Consider the following 21,645-nt stretch of genomic DNA (forward strand, 5'->3'; position numbering starts at 1 on the left):
GCTCAATGCAATTATTGAAATTCATGTATTTATCATTCTCCAATTTCTCCTCATTTAGCTTTTGCCTAAAATTGTTAGAGATCTGTTATTCTGTTGTTATAGGGTGGGGAGGGTAATGCTATTCATTAAAGGCTTTTTGATGCTTGGAGTATTATCTTTCATTTTTATCAATGCCATTACAGTTGCATGTTTAACAAAATGGAAAACTTGCATAGACTATCAAAGAAATACATAAGCCAAATCTACATGTCAAATTAGTTACCACATAATGTTCTTACTATCTCCCCAAGCTATGAATATTCCTATCTCTATTTTTATCTAACGATTCTCCATACACATAATCTGACTATTGCTTATGGAAGGAAATTATGGAATTGTAATGGCAAATATGTGGTTATATTGGATGCATTATCATCCTCAAAGGCATATACAAAATCACCATAGAAGTGCATCATTAGATTAGGGAAGAATTTCAGAACAAAGAGATCAGTTTGATTCATTCTCAGGCATAACACCAAATAGATATATTTCAAAAGCACACAAAGATTAGTTTGAAGAGTTTACAGGCCTGTTGGATGTAACACAAATATCAAAGAGGTGTTAAGATGTAATGCTTATTTAGCCATAAAAAATCCTTTTAGTGAGGCTAACAAAGTCGAGTTATGTAATAAACTCATATAAGGTAGTTAAAGGTTAGGTCCACTATTACCGAATCATCTTATCTCCAACAAAACATCAATGTACAGGCCTTTATTAGTAATCAGTACAAATTCAAATAAAATTGTGTCTGCTTCAATTTCTTCTCTTCTGCCACTTGATATCCTTCAGTAAGTCCTTGAGTGTTTATGACTTTTAATTGATGCTGACATGGGGTCAATTTGCATGGAAGGTTTCAGTTGGTCTTGATATTCCCTATGATGTGGATTTATAAAACCATTCTGTAATGTTATTGGATAACTGCATTTTCCTTGGTGCTTAAGTAGAAATGCATCTGCCTGGATTATACGTAGAAATAATATATCAGTCCACACATAATATTGCTAGTCTCTATTAAGCTACAGGTGGATCCTATCTTTGTTTCATTTGCTATAATATAAGACAGTGGTGCATTAAAGATAAACAAGAAATATAAAGAACAAACTTAAAAAAAAAAAGAGGATGGAAGCAACTCTAATTGTTAAAATAAGGTCCAAGAAGGATTTTACGGAGTGGATAAAAGACTCTTCAATGGATCATTACTTATTTAGTTTGCTCGAAATTTGTGCTAGTACCAATATGGAAATTTGCTTCAGCCCCAATTAATGGTAACCATTTAATCAGATGTTTAAAATGTCAAAGCAATTAAAATCCTATCATATTTATGCTATATTATACCAGAGTTCCAAAAGTGGCTCTCGCAATAATACATTCAGATCATCATTTATGTAATAGAAAACAGCTCAAAGATGAGAGTGATACCCGAATTACATTTGAAGAGTTGGAATCAACACCTCCATAGACATAGAGATGACCACAGCTATCATTGCTTGAATACCATTTGATTGAAACTATGGCCATTTTTCTCTTGCTACTGAAAAGCTGTAATTTAGAGATTGATGAAGTTTGAGAATCACATGATTCCAAACCTTTAGTAGTAGAGTTGGATTTCGGTTTTCTTATTGTTGGCATACTCCACAACCCGATGTCTCCATTAGTATAGCCAATAGCTATCCTAGTCCCATCAGAGGATGCCCAACATGCAGATGATATGTTTTTCTCTTTTTCAAGATCTTTACTTTCAAGTGGATCTAATGATTGAAGTCCTCTGTGATAATTTTTTGTAAGAACTTCCGTTTTTTGAATCTCTTCATTGCCTCCTATTGCAAGAACCTTGCTCTCTAGAATATCCCACAAAATAAGTAAACAATTTCTAAAGATGATGAGAACCCTGCATGTCAAGCCAGAAAATAAGTGTCAATTCCATGATAAATCCACACATAATCCAAAATAATAAAAACTAAGATATGAATTTATAGTGATGCTTACCCTGATAGGAAAATAAAATTTCCAACAACAATTCACTGCACATTGTGCTTCTTACTCAATCCCTTTTTAGCTTAATTTAGACACAATCTAAATGTAATGAAACAATGGAGATAAGTTACCCAACTAGCATGTTGTACCCTAAATTACCAGCTTATTTCAAATAACATATTCCATTATATTTCTTATCTATTTTCCTATTTCCTATATTTAAGATGACATATCATTTTTGCAGTCACATACATTGGAATACACATACATTTACGAAGTCAATGGGAATGATTACAAACCATCTTTGACTTTAGGCTTAAATATTTTTCTTCTATCAGAAATAGGAGCCAAAGGTCGATGCAGAAGCTTAAATTTAGGGCATAGAAACAAGAGCTGTCACATGTCTGTTAGGGTTTTAATTTGTCTTTTGCAAGACACTGCAAAACAGATCCAAACTAACCTAAACTTAAGCTAAATTGACCCTACAATAAGAACTAGAAACATGATATACAAACATGCACACTATACAAGGTTCATTGATGGGGCTTTGCACTAATGAAAATGATTAGGTTCCTATGCTTCTGAATCAGATATGTTCAATGCACATGACTATTAAGAGTCATGCCTTGCATACAAGATTTTTGGGTATGAAGGATGAAACAACTAATCCGAACACATGCAAATGACACCTTTTATTTGACTGTAATAGAGACTAGCCATTTAGTACAAACAAGATTTGAAGGAATAAAAACACAAAAAAGACACATGATTCCATGAATTAAAAGTTAGGTCATATGCAAAGCCACAATGTAAATAGAGAGACAACCTCAATACAAAATCTGATGGTAAAATACATTTTCATTCAATCAACTGAACTGCACATACACTTAGCTTGAACAAAATTTTCTGCAGCGTAAGTCTGGCATCAAATATGCTTTAAATTTCATGTATTCAAAGCACTTATTTGTAGGTTACAAAAGCCTAGTCTTTGGGACCTAAAAATAATCTTATTTTAATCTCAAAAAGTGAACTCTTAAATGCTGTGAAAAAAAAGTTGGGAAGAAAGAAATTTTAATTCAAATCTAATTTAAATAAGTAATAAAATAAAAATGCAGAAAAAGGGGAAATCCTTTGCCAAAAATAGAATGTGACTGGAAGACTTAAAAAAATGCAAAATCTTTCTTGCATATTGAAAAAACCTATATCCCACCCTTTGCTTCCATGGCCAGTTGTCTTATTGTCGCTCCATCTTTTGTGTTTGGAAACATGGTTAATGTGACATAATGGCATGTCCATGGATATTTATGTTGGCAACTTAACTTACGCTGAGTTGTATTTTGTGTTCACTAAATTGAATAGACTTGGCAGAGTTTGTGGTTGTAATGTCCCCTTATGGCTTTAGGGATGCTTTAGCCATAATTAATCAATTTCAAGATACTTATGACTCAGACTGAATATATTAGGAGACAACTCCACCTTAACATGCATCAAATCAATGATATTTCGCAAATCAATCAATTAAATATTCATAAATAAATTATTCGTCCATCAAACATCCCTAGTTCTTAATGTAAGTATCAAACCAATTGTAATGTCCCCTATTAGGAACATCTCCTTCCCCACTTCTTAAATACTGATAGTAATAACATGTTTTAGACTATACGTATACTAATTTCTTATGTATTATGAATATATATATGAAATTAAGTATGACTATCATACATATTGCAGTCCATATTAATATTACTATTTATTCTGCATAAGAACATTATCGGGCTTCATATATTAAGCATACTTATTAAACACATCCCCATGCATACCACCAAGAACAAGGATGTTACTGCCTGTAACTTAATAACAGTTTTGATCTGATTTGATCCATGGTGATCCTACTAGATGTTTTTGATTCCTTTCCTTTATATCTCTCAATGTGAGGGAGAGGTCACACCTCTTCATCATGTATGCCCTTTGGCAAGAGACACACCCTTTCACCATTCTCTTTGATAGAGTGCAACTCTTCATTATTTCTGCCCTTTGAAAGGGACACAACCTCTCATAATCAGATCTGCACTTATTATTTAAATCAGATCTGCACTTCTCATTTCCAAATTATCCCCCCTCTCAAATGAGGTTCTCTTCTCCCTTTTATATCTCATTGTTGAGGGAGTCACAACCTTTCCTTTCATTTCTTTTGACTTTTCATTAACTTAATTATTTTTTAATTAATCTTATTTAATTATATTTAATTATTTTACTTTATATTTTAATTTTACTATTGAATTTTATTTCAAAGTGGGGACATTACAGTCCGCCCTTCCCGAATTTGCTTGTCCTCAAGCAAATGTTTATTTTAATTTCTTCAACTAAGTCATCTACCAACATGAGTTAAACAACACAAAGCATATACATGGGAAACACGAAGCATACACGTGGAAGGCACAGAGCATACACATGGAAAACACGAAGCATACATATATGCAAACACGGAGTATACATGTGAATACACACATTGTGAAATTTCTTTCTTGTTATGAATAGAAACACAAATCAACACCAGCTTGATGCAAAAACATAAACACTCAATCTAGTTTGTGATCTCAGGTAGAGTATTTAAGAATTTCAAATGGAGTAAATATAATGAGTCTGATTAGCCATATCGACAAAGAGTATAGATAGCACAATGTTTGGATACTTGCCTCAAGTATTAATTAAATGGACTATGCTTAACCCCCTATTCGCCATTAATGAAAGAGAAAAGATTTAGACACAACGAGACGCCCGTAGCGCTTATCAAGCCCAAGAGCAGTACACTCCCCCTTGGCCCAACTGAGGGCAGACTTTCAATCATCCACATTGGGTTGCCTACCTGACAGAGGCCTAGTTTCTGCTGACCTCATTGCTCTATCTCTCTCCCACACTAGTGGTGAACGTGAAGTATACATCTATTATTAGTCAATTTGTTTAAGATTATACTGTTATCAATGAGATAATTCCATACTCATTCCCTAGCGAGACCAAGGAGAAGTAGGTACAATAGGATGCCCGTAGCGCTTATCAAGCCCAAGAGCGGTACACTCCCCCTTGGCCCAACTTGTGGTAGATGTTCGGTCATCCACAGTGGGTTGCCTACCTGACAGAGGCCTAGTTCCTGCTATCCCATGGCCCTATTCCCTTGTATCTTACTGGGTTTGGGTATGCAATTTATCCATTCATTATTACTTAATAATTAATCCATGGTTTCTTTATGGGACTAATCCTTGTGATCTTAAAATCACATTAATAATGCAATTTAATACTGACTTGTAATTTCAATAAATATTTGTGCATGCATTAGCCTTCTTCGTATTCACTTCCCCAGTGAGATCAAAAGGATTTAGACGCAATGAGATGCCCGTAGTGCTTATCAAGCCCAAGAGTGGTTTACTCCCCCTTGGCCTCACTAATGGCAAACCTACAATTGCCATAGCGGGTGATGTACTTGACAGAGGCCTAACATCTGCTGACCTCATTGCTCTACCCCATTTCCTCACTAATGGTCCATATGGAATTTATGATCAATTTATTCTCAATTTAAATGCCAACTTATTATTATTATATATATATTTAGTATTTTAAATGCCACATGGATATGCCTAGTTATCCACTATTCTAATTTGAATTACTCTGAAGTCATACCCATTCAATATCTATTTTGCTAATAATAATATATTTTAAATTCATCTTACGAGATGGAACCCTCGTTGCTTATCGGTCATGGTATTTGCCTCTGTTTATTGAGTAGAATAATTCATTGATTCAATTTTACCCTACAGGATGGCAAGATCATAGCTCTGATACCATTTGTAATGTCCCCTTATGGCTTTAGGGATGCTTTAGCCATAATTAATCAATTTCAAGATACTTATGACTCAGACTGAATATATTAGGAGACAACTCCACCTTAACATGCATCAAATCAATGATATTTCGCAAATCAATCAATTAAATATTCATAAATAAATTATTCGTCCATCAAACATCCCTAGTTCTTAATGTAAGTATCAAACCAATTGTAATGTCCCCTATTAGGAACATCTCCTTCCCCACTTCTTAAATACTGATAGTAATAACATGTTTTAGACTATACGTATACTAATTTCTTATGTATTATGAATATATATATGAAATTAAGTATGACTATCATACATATTGCAGTCCATATTAATATTACTATTTATTCTGCATAAGAACATTATCGGGCTTCATATATTAAGCATACTTATTAAACACATCCCCATGCATACCACCAAGAACAAGGATGTTACTGCCTGTAACTTAATAACAGTTTTGATCTGATTTGATCCATGGTGATCCTACTAGATGTTTTTGATTCCTTTCCTTTATATCTCTCAATGTGAGGGAGAGGTCACACCTCTTCATCATGTATGCCCTTTGGCAAGAGACACACCCTTTCACCATTCTCTTTGATAGAGTGCAACTCTTCATTATTTCTGCCCTTTGAAAGGGACACAACCTCTCATAATCAGATCTGCACTTATTGTTTAAATCAGATCTGCACTTCTCATTTCCAAATTATCCCCCCTCTCAAATGAGGTTCTCTTCTCCCTTTTATATCTCATTGTTGAGGGAGTCACAACCTTTCCTTTCATTTCTTTTGACTTTTCATTAACTTAATTATTTTTTAATTAATCTTATTTAATTATATTTAATTATTTTACTTTATATTTTAATTTTACTATTGAATTTTATTTCAAAGTGGGGACATTACAGTCCGCCCTTCCCGAATTTGCTTGTCCTCAAGCAAATGTTTATTTTAATTTCTTCAACTAAGTCATCTACCAACATGAGTTAAACAACACAAAGCATATACATGGGAAACACGAAGCATACACGTGGAAGGCACAGAGCATACACATGGAAAACACGAAGCATACATATATGCAAACACGGAGTATACATGTGAATACACACATTGTGAAATTTCTTTCTTGTTATGAATAGAAACACAAATCAACACCAGCTTGATGCAAAAACATAAACACTCAATCTAGTTTGTGATCTCAGGTAGAGTATTTAAGAATTTCAAATGGAGTAAATATAATGAGTCTGATTAGCCATATCGACAAAGAGTATAGATAGCACAATGTTTGGATACTTGCCTCAAGTATTAATTAAATGGACTATGCTTAACCCCCTATTCGCCATTAATGAAAGAGAAAAGATTTAGACACAACGAGACGCCCGTAGCGCTTATCAAGCCCAAGAGCAGTACACTCCCCCTTGGCCCAACTGAGGGCAGACTTTCAATCATCCACATTGGGTTGCCTACCTGACAGAGGCCTAGTTTCTGCTGACCTCATTGCTCTATCTCTCTCCCACACTAGTGGTGAACGTGAAGTATACATCTATTATTAGTCAATTTGTTTAAGATTATACTGTTATCAATGAGATAATTCCATACTCATTCCCTAGCGAGACCAAGGAGAAGTAGGTACAATAGGATGCCCGTAGCGCTTATCAAGCCCAAGAGCGGTACACTCCCCCTTGGCCCAACTTGTGGTAGATGTTCGGTCATCCACAGTGGGTTGCCTACCTGACAGAGGCCTAGTTCCTGCTATCCCATGGCCCTATTCCCTTGTATCTTACTGGGTTTGGGTATGCAATTTATCCATTCATTATTACTTAATAATTAATCCATGGTTTCTTTATGGGACTAATCCTTGTGATCTTAAAATCACATTAATAATGCAATTTAATACTGACTTGTAATTTCAATAAATATTTGTGCATGCATTAGCCTTCTTCGTATTCACTTCCCCAGTGAGATCAAAAGGATTTAGACGCAATGAGATGCCCGTAGTGCTTATCAAGCCCAAGAGTGGTTTACTCCCCCTTGGCCTCACTAATGGCAAACCTACAATTGCCATAGCGGGTGATGTACTTGACAGAGGCCTAACATCTGCTGACCTCATTGCTCTACCCCATTTCCTCACTAATGGTCCATATGGAATTTATGATCAATTTATTCTCAATTTAAATGCCAACTTATTATTATTATATATATATTTAGTATTTTAAATGCCACATGGATATGCCTAGTTATCCACTATTCTAATTTGAATTACTCTGAAGTCATACCCATTCAATATCTATTTTGCTAATAATAATATATTTTAAATTCATCTTACGAGATGGAACCCTCGTTGCTTATCGGTCATGGTATTTGCCTCTGTTTATTGAGTAGAATAATTCATTGATTCAATTTTACCCTACAGGATGGCAAGATCATAGCTCTGATACCATTTGTAATGTCCCCTTATGGCTTTAGGGATGCTTTAGCCATAATTAATCAATTTCAAGATACTTATGACTCAGACTGAATATATTAGGAGACAACTCCACCTTAACATGCATCAAATCAATGATATTTCGCAAATCAATCAATTAAATATTCATAAATAAATTATTCGTCCATCAAACATCCCTAGTTCTTAATGTAAGTATCAAACCAATTGTAATGTCCCCTATTAGGAACATCTCCTTCCCCACTTCTTAAATACTGATAGTAATAACATGTTTTAGACTATACGTATACTAATTTCTTATGTATTATGAATATATATATGAAATTAAGTATGACTATCATACATATTGCAGTCCATATTAATATTACTATTTATTCTGCATAAGAACATTATCGGGCTTCATATATTAAGCATACTTATTAAACACATCCCCATGCATACCACCAAGAACAAGGATGTTACTGCCTGTAACTTAATAACAGTTTTGATCTGATTTGATCCATGGTGATCCTACTAGATGTTTTTGATTCCTTTCCTTTATATCTCTCAATGTGAGGGAGAGGTCACACCTCTTCATCATGTATGCCCTTTGGCAAGAGACACACCCTTTCACCATTCTCTTTGATAGAGTGCAACTCTTCATTATTTCTGCCCTTTGAAAGGGACACAACCTCTCATAATCAGATCTGCACTTATTGTTTAAATCAGATCTGCACTTCTCATTTCCAAATTATCCCCCCTCTCAAATGAGGTTCTCTTCTCCCTTTTATATCTCATTGTTGAGGGAGTCACAACCTTTCCTTTCATTTCTTTTGACTTTTCATTAACTTAATTATTTTTTAATTAATCTTATTTAATTATATTTAATTATTTTACTTTATATTTTAATTTTACTATTGAATTTTATTTCAAAGTGGGGACATTACAGTCCGCCCTTCCCGAATTTGCTTGTCCTCAAGCAAATGTTTATTTTAATTTCTTCAACTAAGTCATCTACCAACATGAGTTAAACAACACAAAGCATATACATGGGAAACACGAAGCATACACGTGGAAGGCACAGAGCATACACATGGAAAACACGAAGCATACATATATGCAAACACGGAGTATACATGTGAATACACACATTGTGAAATTTCTTTCTTGTTATGAATAGAAACACAAATCAACACCAGCTTGATGCAAAAACATAAACACTCAATCTAGTTTGTGATCTCAGGTAGAGTATTTAAGAATTTCAAATGGAGTAAATATAATGAGTCTGATTAGCCATATCGACAAAGAGTATAGATAGCACAATGTTTGGATACTTGCCTCAAGTATTAATTAAATGGACTATGCTTAACCCCCTATTCGCCATTAATGAAAGAGAAAAGATTTAGACACAACGAGACGCCCGTAGCGCTTATCAAGCCCAAGAGCAGTACACTCCCCCTTGGCCCAACTGAGGGCAGACTTTCAATCATCCACATTGGGTTGCCTACCTGACAGAGGCCTAGTTTCTGCTGACCTCATTGCTCTATCTCTCTCCCACACTAGTGGTGAACGTGAAGTATACATCTATTATTAGTCAATTTGTTTAAGATTATACTGTTATCAATGAGATAATTCCATACTCATTCCCTAGCGAGACCAAGGAGAAGTAGGTACAATAGGATGCCCGTAGCGCTTATCAAGCCCAAGAGCGGTACACTCCCCCTTGGCCCAACTTGTGGTAGATGTTCGGTCATCCACAGTGGGTTGCCTACCTGACAGAGGCCTAGTTCCTGCTATCCCATGGCCCTATTCCCTTGTATCTTACTGGGTTTGGGTATGCAATTTATCCATTCATTATTACTTAATAATTAATCCATGGTTTCTTTATGGGACTAATCCTTGTGATCTTAAAATCACATTAATAATGCAATTTAATACTGACTTGTAATTTCAATAAATATTTGTGCATGCATTAGCCTTCTTCGTATTCACTTCCCCAGTGAGATCAAAAGGATTTAGACGCAATGAGATGCCCGTAGTGCTTATCAAGCCCAAGAGTGGTTTACTCCCCCTTGGCCTCACTAATGGCAAACCTACAATTGCCATAGCGGGTGATGTACTTGACAGAGGCCTAACATCTGCTGACCTCATTGCTCTACCCCATTTCCTCACTAATGGTCCATATGGAATTTATGATCAATTTATTCTCAATTTAAATGCCAACTTATTATTATTATATATATATTTAGTATTTTAAATGCCACATGGATATGCCTAGTTATCCACTATTCTAATTTGAATTACTCTGAAGTCATACCCATTCAATATCTATTTTGCTAATAATAATATATTTTAAATTCATCTTACGAGATGGAACCCTCGTTGCTTATCGGTCATGGTATTTGCCTCTGTTTATTGAGTAGAATAATTCATTGATTCAATTTTACCCTACAGGATGGCAAGATCATAGCTCTGATACCATTTGTAATGTCCCCTTATGGCTTTAGGGATGCTTTAGCCATAATTAATCAATTTCAAGATACTTATGACTCAGACTGAATATATTAGGAGACAACTCCACCTTAACATGCATCAAATCAATGATATTTCGCAAATCAATCAATTAAATATTCATAAATAAATTATTCGTCCATCAAACATCCCTAGTTCTTAATGTAAGTATCAAACCAATTGTAATGTCCCCTATTAGGAACATCTCCTTCCCCACTTCTTAAATACTGATAGTAATAACATGTTTTAGACTATACGTATACTAATTTCTTATGTATTATGAATATATATATGAAATTAAGTATGACTATCATACATATTGCAGTCCATATTAATATTACTATTTATTCTGCATAAGAACATTATCGGGCTTCATATATTAAGCATACTTATTAAACACATCCCCATGCATACCACCAAGAACAAGGATGTTACTGCCTGTAACTTAATAACAGTTTTGATCTGATTTGATCCATGGTGATCCTACTAGATGTTTTTGATTCCTTTCCTTTATATCTCTCAATGTGAGGGAGAGGTCACACCTCTTCATCATGTATGCCCTTTGGCAAGAGACACACCCTTTCACCATTCTCTTTGATAGAGTGCAACTCTTCATTATTTCTGCCCTTTGAAAGGGACACAACCTCTCATAATCAGATCTGCACTTATTGTTTAAATCAGATCTGCACTTCTCATTTCCAAATTATCCCCCCTCTCAAATGAGGTTCTCTTCTCCCTTTTATATCTCATTGTTGAGGGAGTCACAACCTTTCCTTTCATTTCTTTTGACTTTTCATTAACTTAATTATTTTTTAATTAATCTTATTTAATTATATTTAATTATTTTACTTTATATTTTAATTTTACTATTGAATTTTATTTCAAAGTGGGGACATTACAGTCCGCCCTTCCCGAATTTGCTTGTCCTCAAGCAAATGTTTATTTTAATTTCTTCAACTAAGTCATCTACCAACATGAGTTAAACAACACAAAGCATATACATGGGAAACACGAAGCATACACGTGGAAGGCACAGAGCATACACATGGAAAACACGAAGCATACATATATGCAAACACGGAGTATACATGTGAATACACACATTGTGAAATTTCTTTCTTGTTATGAATAGAAACACAAATCAACACCAGCTTGATGCAAAAACATAAACACTCAATCTAGTTTGTGATCTCAGGTAGAGTATTTAAGAATTTCAAATGGAGTAAATATAATGAGTCTGATTAGCCATATCGACAAAGAGTATAGATAGCACAATGTTTGGATACTTGCCTCAAGTATTAATTAAATGGACTATGCTTAACCCCCTATTCGCCATTAATGAAAGAGAAAAGATTTAGACACAACGAGACGCCCGTAGCGCTTATCAAGCCCAAGAGCAGTACACTCCCCCTTGGCCCAACTGAGGGCAGACTTTCAATCATCCACATTGGGTTGCCTACCTGACAGAGGCCTAGTTTCTGCTGACCTCATTGCTCTATCTCTCTCCCACACTAGTGGTGAACGTGAAGTATACATCTATTATTAGTCAATTTGTTTAAGATTATACTGTTATCAATGAGATAATTCCATACTCATTCCCTAGCGAGACCAAGGAGAAGTAGGTACAATAGGATGCCCGTAGCGCTTATCAAGCCCAAGAGCGGTACACTCCCCCTTGGCCCAACTTGTGGTAGATGTTCGGTCATCCACAGTGGGTTGCCTACCTGACAGAGGCCTAGTTCCTGCTATCCCATGGCCCTATTCCCTTGTATCTTACTGGGTTTGGGTATGCAATTTATCCATTCATTATTACTTAATAATTAATCCATGGTTTCTTTATGGGACTAATCCTTGTGATCTTAAAATCACATTAATAATGCAATTTAATACTGACTTGTAATTTCAATAAATATTTGTGCATGCATTAGCCTTCTTCGTATTCACTTCCCCAGTGAGATCAAAAGGATTTAGACGCAATGAGATGCCCGTAGTGCTTATCAAGCCCAAGAGTGGTTTACTCCCCCTTGGCCTCACTAATGGCAAACCTACAATTGCCATAGCGGGTGATGTACTTGACAGAGGCCTAACATCTGCTGACCTCATTGCTCTACCCCATTTCCTCACTAATGGTCCATATGGAATTTATGATCAATTTATTCTCAATTTAAATGCCAACTTATTATTATTATATATATATTTAGTATTTTAAATGCCACATGGATATGCCTAGTTATCCACTATTCTAATTTGAATTACTCTGAAGTCATACCCATTCAATATCTATTTTGCTAATAATAATATATTTTAAATTCATCTTACGAGATGGAACCCTCGTTGCTTATCGGTCATGGTATTTGCCTCTGTTTATTGAGTAGAATAATTCATTGATTCAATTTTACCCTACAGGATGGCAAGATCATAGCTCTGATACCATTTGTAATGTCCCCTTATGGCTTTAGGGATGCTTTAGCCATAATTAATCAATTTCAAGATACTTATGACTCAGACTGAATATATTAGGAGACAACTCCACCTTAACATGCATCAAATCAATGATATTTCGCAAATCAATCAATTAAATATTCATAAATAAATTATTCGTCCATCAAACATCCCTAGTTCTTAATGTAAGTATCAAACCAATTGTAATGTCCCCTATTAGGAACATCTCCTTCCCCACTTCTTAAATACTGATAGTAATAACATGTTTTAGACTATACGTATACTAATTTCTTATGTATTATGAATATATATATGAAATTAAGTATGACTATCATACATATTGCAGTCCATATTAATATTACTATTTATTCTGCATAAGAACATTATCGGGCTTCATATATTAAGCATACTTATTAAACACATCCCCATGCATACCACCAAGAACAAGGATGTTACTGCCTGTAACTTAATAACAGTTTTGATCTGATTTGATCCATGGTGATCCTACTAGATGTTTTTGATTCCTTTCCTTTATATCTCTCAATGTGAGGGAGAGGTCACACCTCTTCATCATGTATGCCCTTTGGCAAGAGACACACCCTTTCACCATTCTCTTTGATAGAGTGCAACTCTTCATTATTTCTGCCCTTTGAAAGGGACACAACCTCTCATAATCAGATCTGCACTTATTGTTTAAATCAGATCTGCACTTCTCATTTCCAAATTATCCCCCCTCTCAAATGAGGTTCTCTTCTCCCTTTTATATCTCATTGTTGAGGGAGTCACAACCTTTCCTTTCATTTCTTTTGACTTTTCATTAACTTAATTATTTTTTAATTAATCTTATTTAATTATATTTAATTATTTTACTTTATATTTTAATTTTACTATTGAATTTTATTTCAAAGTGGGGACATTACAGTCCGCCCTTCCCGAATTTGCTTGTCCTCAAGCAAATGTTTATTTTAATTTCTTCAACTAAGTCATCTACCAACATGAGTTAAACAACACAAAGCATATACATGGGAAACACGAAGCATACACGTGGAAGGCACAGAGCATACACATGGAAAACACGAAGCATACATATATGCAAACACGGAGTATACATGTGAATACACACATTGTGAAATTTCTTTCTTGTTATGAATAGAAACACAAATCAACACCAGCTTGATGCAAAAACATAAACACTCAATCTAGTTTGTGATCTCAGGTAGAGTATTTAAGAATTTCAAATGGAGTAAATATAATGAGTCTGATTAGCCATATCGACAAAGAGTATAGATAGCACAATGTTTGGATACTTGCCTCAAGTATTAATTAAATGGACTATGCTTAACCCCCTATTCGCCATTAATGAAAGAGAAAAGATTTAGACACAACGAGACGCCCGTAGCGCTTATCAAGCCCAAGAGCAGTACACTCCCCCTTGGCCCAACTGAGGGCAGACTTTCAATCATCCACATTGGGTTGCCTACCTGACAGAGGCCTAGTTTCTGCTGACCTCATTGCTCTATCTCTCTCCCACACTAGTGGTGAACGTGAAGTATACATCTATTATTAGTCAATTTGTTTAAGATTATACTGTTATCAATGAGATAATTCCATACTCATTCCCTAGCGAGACCAAGGAGAAGTAGGTACAATAGGATGCCCGTAGCGCTTATCAAGCCCAAGAGCGGTACACTCCCCCTTGGCCCAACTTGTGGTAGATGTTCGGTCATCCACAGTGGGTTGCCTACCTGACAGAGGCCTAGTTCCTGCTATCCCATGGCCCTATTCCCTTGTATCTTACTGGGTTTGGGTATGCAATTTATCCATTCATTATTACTTAATAATTAATCCATGGTTTCTTTATGGGACTAATCCTTGTGATCTTAAAATCACATTAATAATGCAATTTAATACTGACTTGTAATTTCAATAAATATTTGTGCATGCATTAGCCTTCTTCGTATTCACTTCCCCAGTGAGATCAAAAGGATTTAGACGCAATGAGATGCCCGTAGTGCTTATCAAGCCCAAGAGTGGTTTACTCCCCCTTGGCCTCACTAATGGCAAACCTACAATTGCCATAGCGGGTGATGTACTTGACAGAGGCCTAACATCTGCTGACCTCATTGCTCTACCCCATTTCCTCACTAATGGTCCATATGGAATTTATGATCAATTTATTCTCAATTTAAATGCCAACTTATTATTATTATATATATATTTAGTATTTTAAATGCCACATGGATATGCCTAGTTATCCACTATTCTAATTTGAATTACTCTGAAGTCATACCCATTCAATATCTATTTTGCTAATAATAATATATTTTAAATTCATCTTACGAGATGGAACCCTCGTTGCTTATCGGTCATGGTATTTGCCTCTGTTTATTGAGTAGAATAATTCATTGATTCAATTTTACCCTACAGGATGGCAAGATCATAGCTCTGATACCATTTGTAATGTCCCCTTATGGCTTTAGGGATGCTTTAGCCATAATTAATCAATTTCAAGATACTTATGACTCAGACTGAATATATTAGGAGACAACTCCACCTTAACATGCATCAAATCAATGATATTTCGCAAATCAATCAATTAAATATTCATAAATAAATTATTCGTCCATCAAACATCCCTAGTTCTTAATGTAAGTATCAAACCAATTGTAATGTCCCCTATTAGGAACATCTCCTTCCCCACTTCTTAAATACTGATAGTAATAACATGTTTTAGACTATACGTATACTAATTTCTTATGTATTATGAATATATATATGAAATTAAGTATGACTATCATACATATTGCAGTCCATATTAATATTACTATTTATTCTGCATAAGAACATTATCGGGCTTCATATATTAAGCATACTTATTAAACACATCCCCATGCATACCACCAAGAACAAGGATGTTACTGCCTGTAACTTAATAACAGTTTTGATCTGATTTGATCCATGGTGATCCTACTAGATGTTTTTGATTCCTTTCCTTTATATCTCTCAATGTGAGGGAGAGGTCACACCTCTTCATCATGTATGCCCTTTGGCAAGAGACACACCCTTTCACCATTCTCTTTGATAGAGTGCAACTCTTCATTATTTCTGCCCTTTGAAAGGGACACAACCTCTCATAATCAGATCTGCACTTATTGTTTAAATCAGATCTGCACTTCTCATTTCCAAATTATCCCCCCTCTCAAATGAGGTTCTCTTCTCCCTTTTATATCTCATTGTTGAGGGAGTCACAACCTTTCCTTTCATTTCTTTTGACTTTTCATTAACTTAATTATTTTTTAATTAATCTTATTTAATTATATTTAATTATTTTACTTTATATTTTAATTTTACTATTGAATTTTATTTCAAAGTGGGGACATTACAGTCCGCCCTTCCCGAATTTGCTTGTCCTCAAGCAAATGTTTATTTTAATTTCTTCAACTAAGTCATCTACCAACATGAGTTAAACAACACAAAGCATATACATGGGAAACACGAAGCATACACGTGGAAGGCACAGAGCATACACATGGAAAACACGAAGCATACATATATGCAAACACGGAGTATACATGTGAATACACACATTGTGAAATTTCTTTCTTGTTATGAATAGAAACACAAATCAACACCAGCTTGATGCAAAAACATAAACACTCAATCTAGTTTGTGATCTCAGGTAGAGTATTTAAGAATTTCAAATGGAGTAAATATAATGAGTCTGATTAGCCATATCGACAAAGAGTATAGATAGCACAATGTTTGGATACTTGCCTCAAGTATTAATTAAATGGACTATGCTTAACCCCCTATTCGCCATTAATGAAAGAGAAAAGATTTAGACACAACGAGACGCCCGTAGCGCTTATCAAGCCCAAGAGCAGTACACTCCCCCTTGGCCCAACTGAGGGCAGACTTTCAATCATCCACATTGGGTTGCCTACCTGACAGAGGCCTAGTTTCTGCTGACCTCATTGCTCTATCTCTCTCCCACACTAGTGGTGAACGTGAAGTATACATCTATTATTAGTCAATTTGTTTAAGATTATACTGTTATCAATGAGATAATTCCATACTCATTCCCTAGCGAGACCAAGGAGAAGTAGGTACAATAGGATGCCCGTAGCGCTTATCAAGCCCAAGAGCGGTACACTCCCCCTTGGCCCAACTTGTGGTAGATGTTCGGTCATCCACAGTGGGTTGCCTACCTGACAGAGGCCTAGTTCCTGCTATCCCATGGCCCTATTCCCTTGTATCTTACTGGGTTTGGGTATGCAATTTATCCATTCATTATTACTTAATAATTAATCCATGGTTTCTTTATGGGACTAATCCTTGTGATCTTAAAATCACATTAATAATGCAATTTAATACTGACTTGTAATTTCAATAAATATTTGTGCATGCATTAGCCTTCTTCGTATTCACTTCCCCAGTGAGATCAAAAGGATTTAGACGCAATGAGATGCCCGTAGTGCTTATCAAGCCCAAGAGTGGTTTACTCCCCCTTGGCCTCACTAATGGCAAACCTACAATTGCCATAGCGGGTGATGTACTTGACAGAGGCCTAACATCTGCTGACCTCATTGCTCTACCCCATTTCCTCACTAATGGTCCATATGGAATTTATGATCAATTTATTCTCAATTTAAATGCCAACTTATTATTATTATATATATATTTAGTATTTTAAATGCCACATGGATATGCCTAGTTATCCACTATTCTAATTTGAATTACTCTGAAGTCATACCCATTCAATATCTATTTTGCTAATAATAATATATTTTAAATTCATCTTACGAGATGGAACCCTCGTTGCTTATCGGTCATGGTATTTGCCTCTGTTTATTGAGTAGAATAATTCATTGATTCAATTTTACCCTACAGGATGGCAAGATCATAGCTCTGATACCATTTGTAATGTCCCCTTATGGCTTTAGGGATGCTTTAGCCATAATTAATCAATTTCAAGATACTTATGACTCAGACTGAATATATTAGGAGACAACTCCACCTTAACATGCATCAAATCAATGATATTTCGCAAATCAATCAATTAAATATTCATAAATAAATTATTCGTCCATCAAACATCCCTAGTTCTTAATGTAAGTATCAAACCAATTGTAATGTCCCCTATTAGGAACATCTCCTTCCCCACTTCTTAAATACTGATAGTAATAACATGTTTTAGACTATACGTATACTAATTTCTTATGTATTATGAATATATATATGAAATTAAGTATGACTATCATACATATTGCAGTCCATATTAATATTACTATTTATTCTGCATAAGAACATTATCGGGCTTCATATATTAAGCATACTTATTAAACACATCCCCATGCATACCACCAAGAACAAGGATGTTACTGCCTGTAACTTAATAACAGTTTTGATCTGATTTGATCCATGGTGATCCTACTAGATGTTTTTGATTCCTTTCCTTTATATCTCTCAATGTGAGGGAGAGGTCACACCTCTTCATCATGTATGCCCTTTGGCAAGAGACACACCCTTTCACCATTCTCTTTGATAGAGTGCAACTCTTCATTATTTCTGCCCTTTGAAAGGGACACAACCTCTCATAATCAGATCTGCACTTATTGTTTAAATCAGATCTGCACTTCTCATTTCCAAATTATCCCCCCTCTCAAATGAGGTTCTCTTCTCCCTTTTATATCTCATTGTTGAGGGAGTCACAACCTTTCCTTTCATTTCTTTTGACTTTTCATTAACTTAATTATTTTTTAATTAATCTTATTTAATTATATTTAATTATTTTACTTTATATTTTAATTTTACTATTGAATTTTATTTCAAAGTGGGGACATTACAGTCCGCCCTTCCCGAATTTGCTTGTCCTCAAGCAAATGTTTATTTTAATTTCTTCAACTAAGTCATCTACCAACATGAGTTAAACAACACAAAGCATATACATGGGAAACACGAAGCATACACGTGGAAGGCACAGAGCATACACATGGAAAACACGAAGCATACATATATGCAAACACGGAGTATACATGTGAATACACACATTGTGAAATTTCTTTCTTGTTATGAATAGAAACACAAATCAACACCAGCTTGATGCAAAAACATAAACACTCAATCTAGTTTGTGATCTCAGGTAGAGTATTTAAGAATTTCAAATGGAGTAAATATAATGAGTCTGATTAGCCATATCGACAAAGAGTATAGATAGCACAATGTTTGGATACTTGCCTCAAGTATTAATTAAATGGACTATGCTTAACCCCCTATTCGCCATTAATGAAAGAGAAAAGATTTAGACACAACGAGACGCCCGTAGCGCTTATCAAGCCCAAGAGCAGTACACTCCCCCTTGGCCCAACTGAGGGCAGACTTTCAATCATCCACATTGGGTTGCCTACCTGACAGAGGCCTAGTTTCTGCTGACCTCATTGCTCTATCTCTCTCCCACACTAGTGGTGAACGTGAAGTATACATCTATTATTAGTCAATTTGTTTAAGATTATACTGTTATCAATGAGATAATTCCATACTCATTCCCTAGCGAGACCAAGGAGAAGTAGGTACAATAGGATGCCCGTAGCGCTTATCAAGCCCAAGAGCGGTACACTCCCCCTTGGCCCAACTTGTGGTAGATGTTCGGTCATCCACAGTGGGTTGCCTACCTGACAGAGGCCTAGTTCCTGCTATCCCATGGCCCTATTCCCTTGTATCTTACTGGGTTTGGGTATGCAATTTATCCATTCATTATTACTTAATAATTAATCCATGGTTTCTTTATGGGACTAATCCTTGTGATCTTAAAATCACATTAATAATGCAATTTAATACTGACTTGTAATTTCAATAAATATTTGTGCATGCATTAGCCTTCTTCGTATTCACTTCCCCAGTGAGATCAAAAGGATTTAGACGCAATGAGATGCCCGTAGTGCTTATCAAGCCCAAGAGTGGTTTACTCCCCCTTGGCCTCACTAATGGCAAACCTACAATTGCCATAGCGGGTGATGTACTTGACAGAGGCCTAACATCTGCTGACCTCATTGCTCTACCCCATTTCCTCACTAATGGTCCATATGGAATTTATGATCAATTTATTCTCAATTTAAATGCCAACTTATTATTATTATATATATATTTAGTATTTTAAATGCCACATGGATATGCCTAGTTATCCACTATTCTAATTTGAATTACTCTGAAGTCATACCCATTCAATATCTATTTTGCTAATAATAATATATTTTAAATTCATCTTACGAGATGGAACCCTCGTTGCTTATCGGTCATGGTATTTGCCTCTGTTTATTGAGTAGAATAATTCATTGATTCAATTTTACCCTACAGGATGGCAAGATCATAGCTCTGATACCATTTGTAATGTCCCCTTATGGCTTTAGGGATGCTTTAGCCATAATTAATCAATTTCAAGATACTTATGACTCAGACTGAATATATTAGGAGACAACTCCACCTTAACATGCATCAAATCAATGATATTTCGCAAATCAATCAATTAAATATTCATAAATAAATTATTCGTCCATCAAACATCCCTAGTTCTTAATGTAAGTATCAAACCAATTGTAATGTCCCCTATTAGGAACATCTCCTTCCCCACTTCTTAAATACTGATAGTAATAACATGTTTTAGACTATACGTATACTAATTTCTTATGTATTATGAATATATATATGAAATTAAGTATGACTATCATACATATTGCAGTCCATATTAATATTACTATTTATTCTGCATAAGAACATTATCGGGCTTCATATATTAAGCATACTTATTAAACACATCCCCATGCATACCACCAAGAACAAGGATGTTACTGCCTGTAACTTAATAACAGTTTTGATCTGATTTGATCCATGGTGATCCTACTAGATGTTTTTGATTCCTTTCCTTTATATCTCTCAATGTGAGGGAGAGGTCACACCTCTTCATCATGTATGCCCTTTGGCAAGAGACACACCCTTTCACCATTCTCTTTGATAGAGTGCAACTCTTCATTATTTCTGCCCTTTGAAAGGGACACAACCTCTCATAATCAGATCTGCACTTATTGTTTAAATCAGATCTGCACTTCTCATTTCCAAATTATCCCCCCTCTCAAATGAGGTTCTCTTCTCCCTTTTATATCTCATTGTTGAGGGAGTCACAACCTTTCCTTTCATTTCTTTTGACTTTTCATTAACTTAATTATTTTTTAATTAATCTTATTTAATTATATTTAATTATTTTACTTTATATTTTAATTTTACTATTGAATTTTATTTCAAAGTGGGGACATTACAGTCCGCCCTTCCCGAATTTGCTTGTCCTCAAGCAAATGTTTATTTTAATTTCTTCAACTAAGTCATCTACCAACATGAGTTAAAC

The 21,645-nt window shown here is 35.1% G+C and overlaps 1 protein-coding gene across 5 annotated transcripts in view; it reads right to left on the reverse strand.

Annotated features, from left to right (window-relative positions):
• The window catches only part of LOC131035216 (uncharacterized), a 324,651-nt gene that overhangs the window by 182,897 nt on the left and 120,109 nt on the right, over positions 1 to 21,645 (reverse strand). For all 5 annotated transcript variants that reach the window (XM_057966868.2, XM_057966870.2, XM_057966869.2 and 2 more), the window contains exon 8: positions 1,459 to 1,927. In XM_057966868.2, coding sequence (XP_057822851.2) covers positions 1,459 to 1,927 — 469 coding nt within the window. The remainder of the gene's footprint in view (positions 1 to 1,458; positions 1,928 to 21,645) is intronic.

This window comes from Cryptomeria japonica, chromosome 5 (genome assembly GCF_030272615.1).
Source record: "Cryptomeria japonica chromosome 5, Sugi_1.0, whole genome shotgun sequence".
Classification (NCBI taxonomy): Eukaryota; Viridiplantae; Streptophyta; class Pinopsida; order Cupressales; family Cupressaceae; genus Cryptomeria; species Cryptomeria japonica.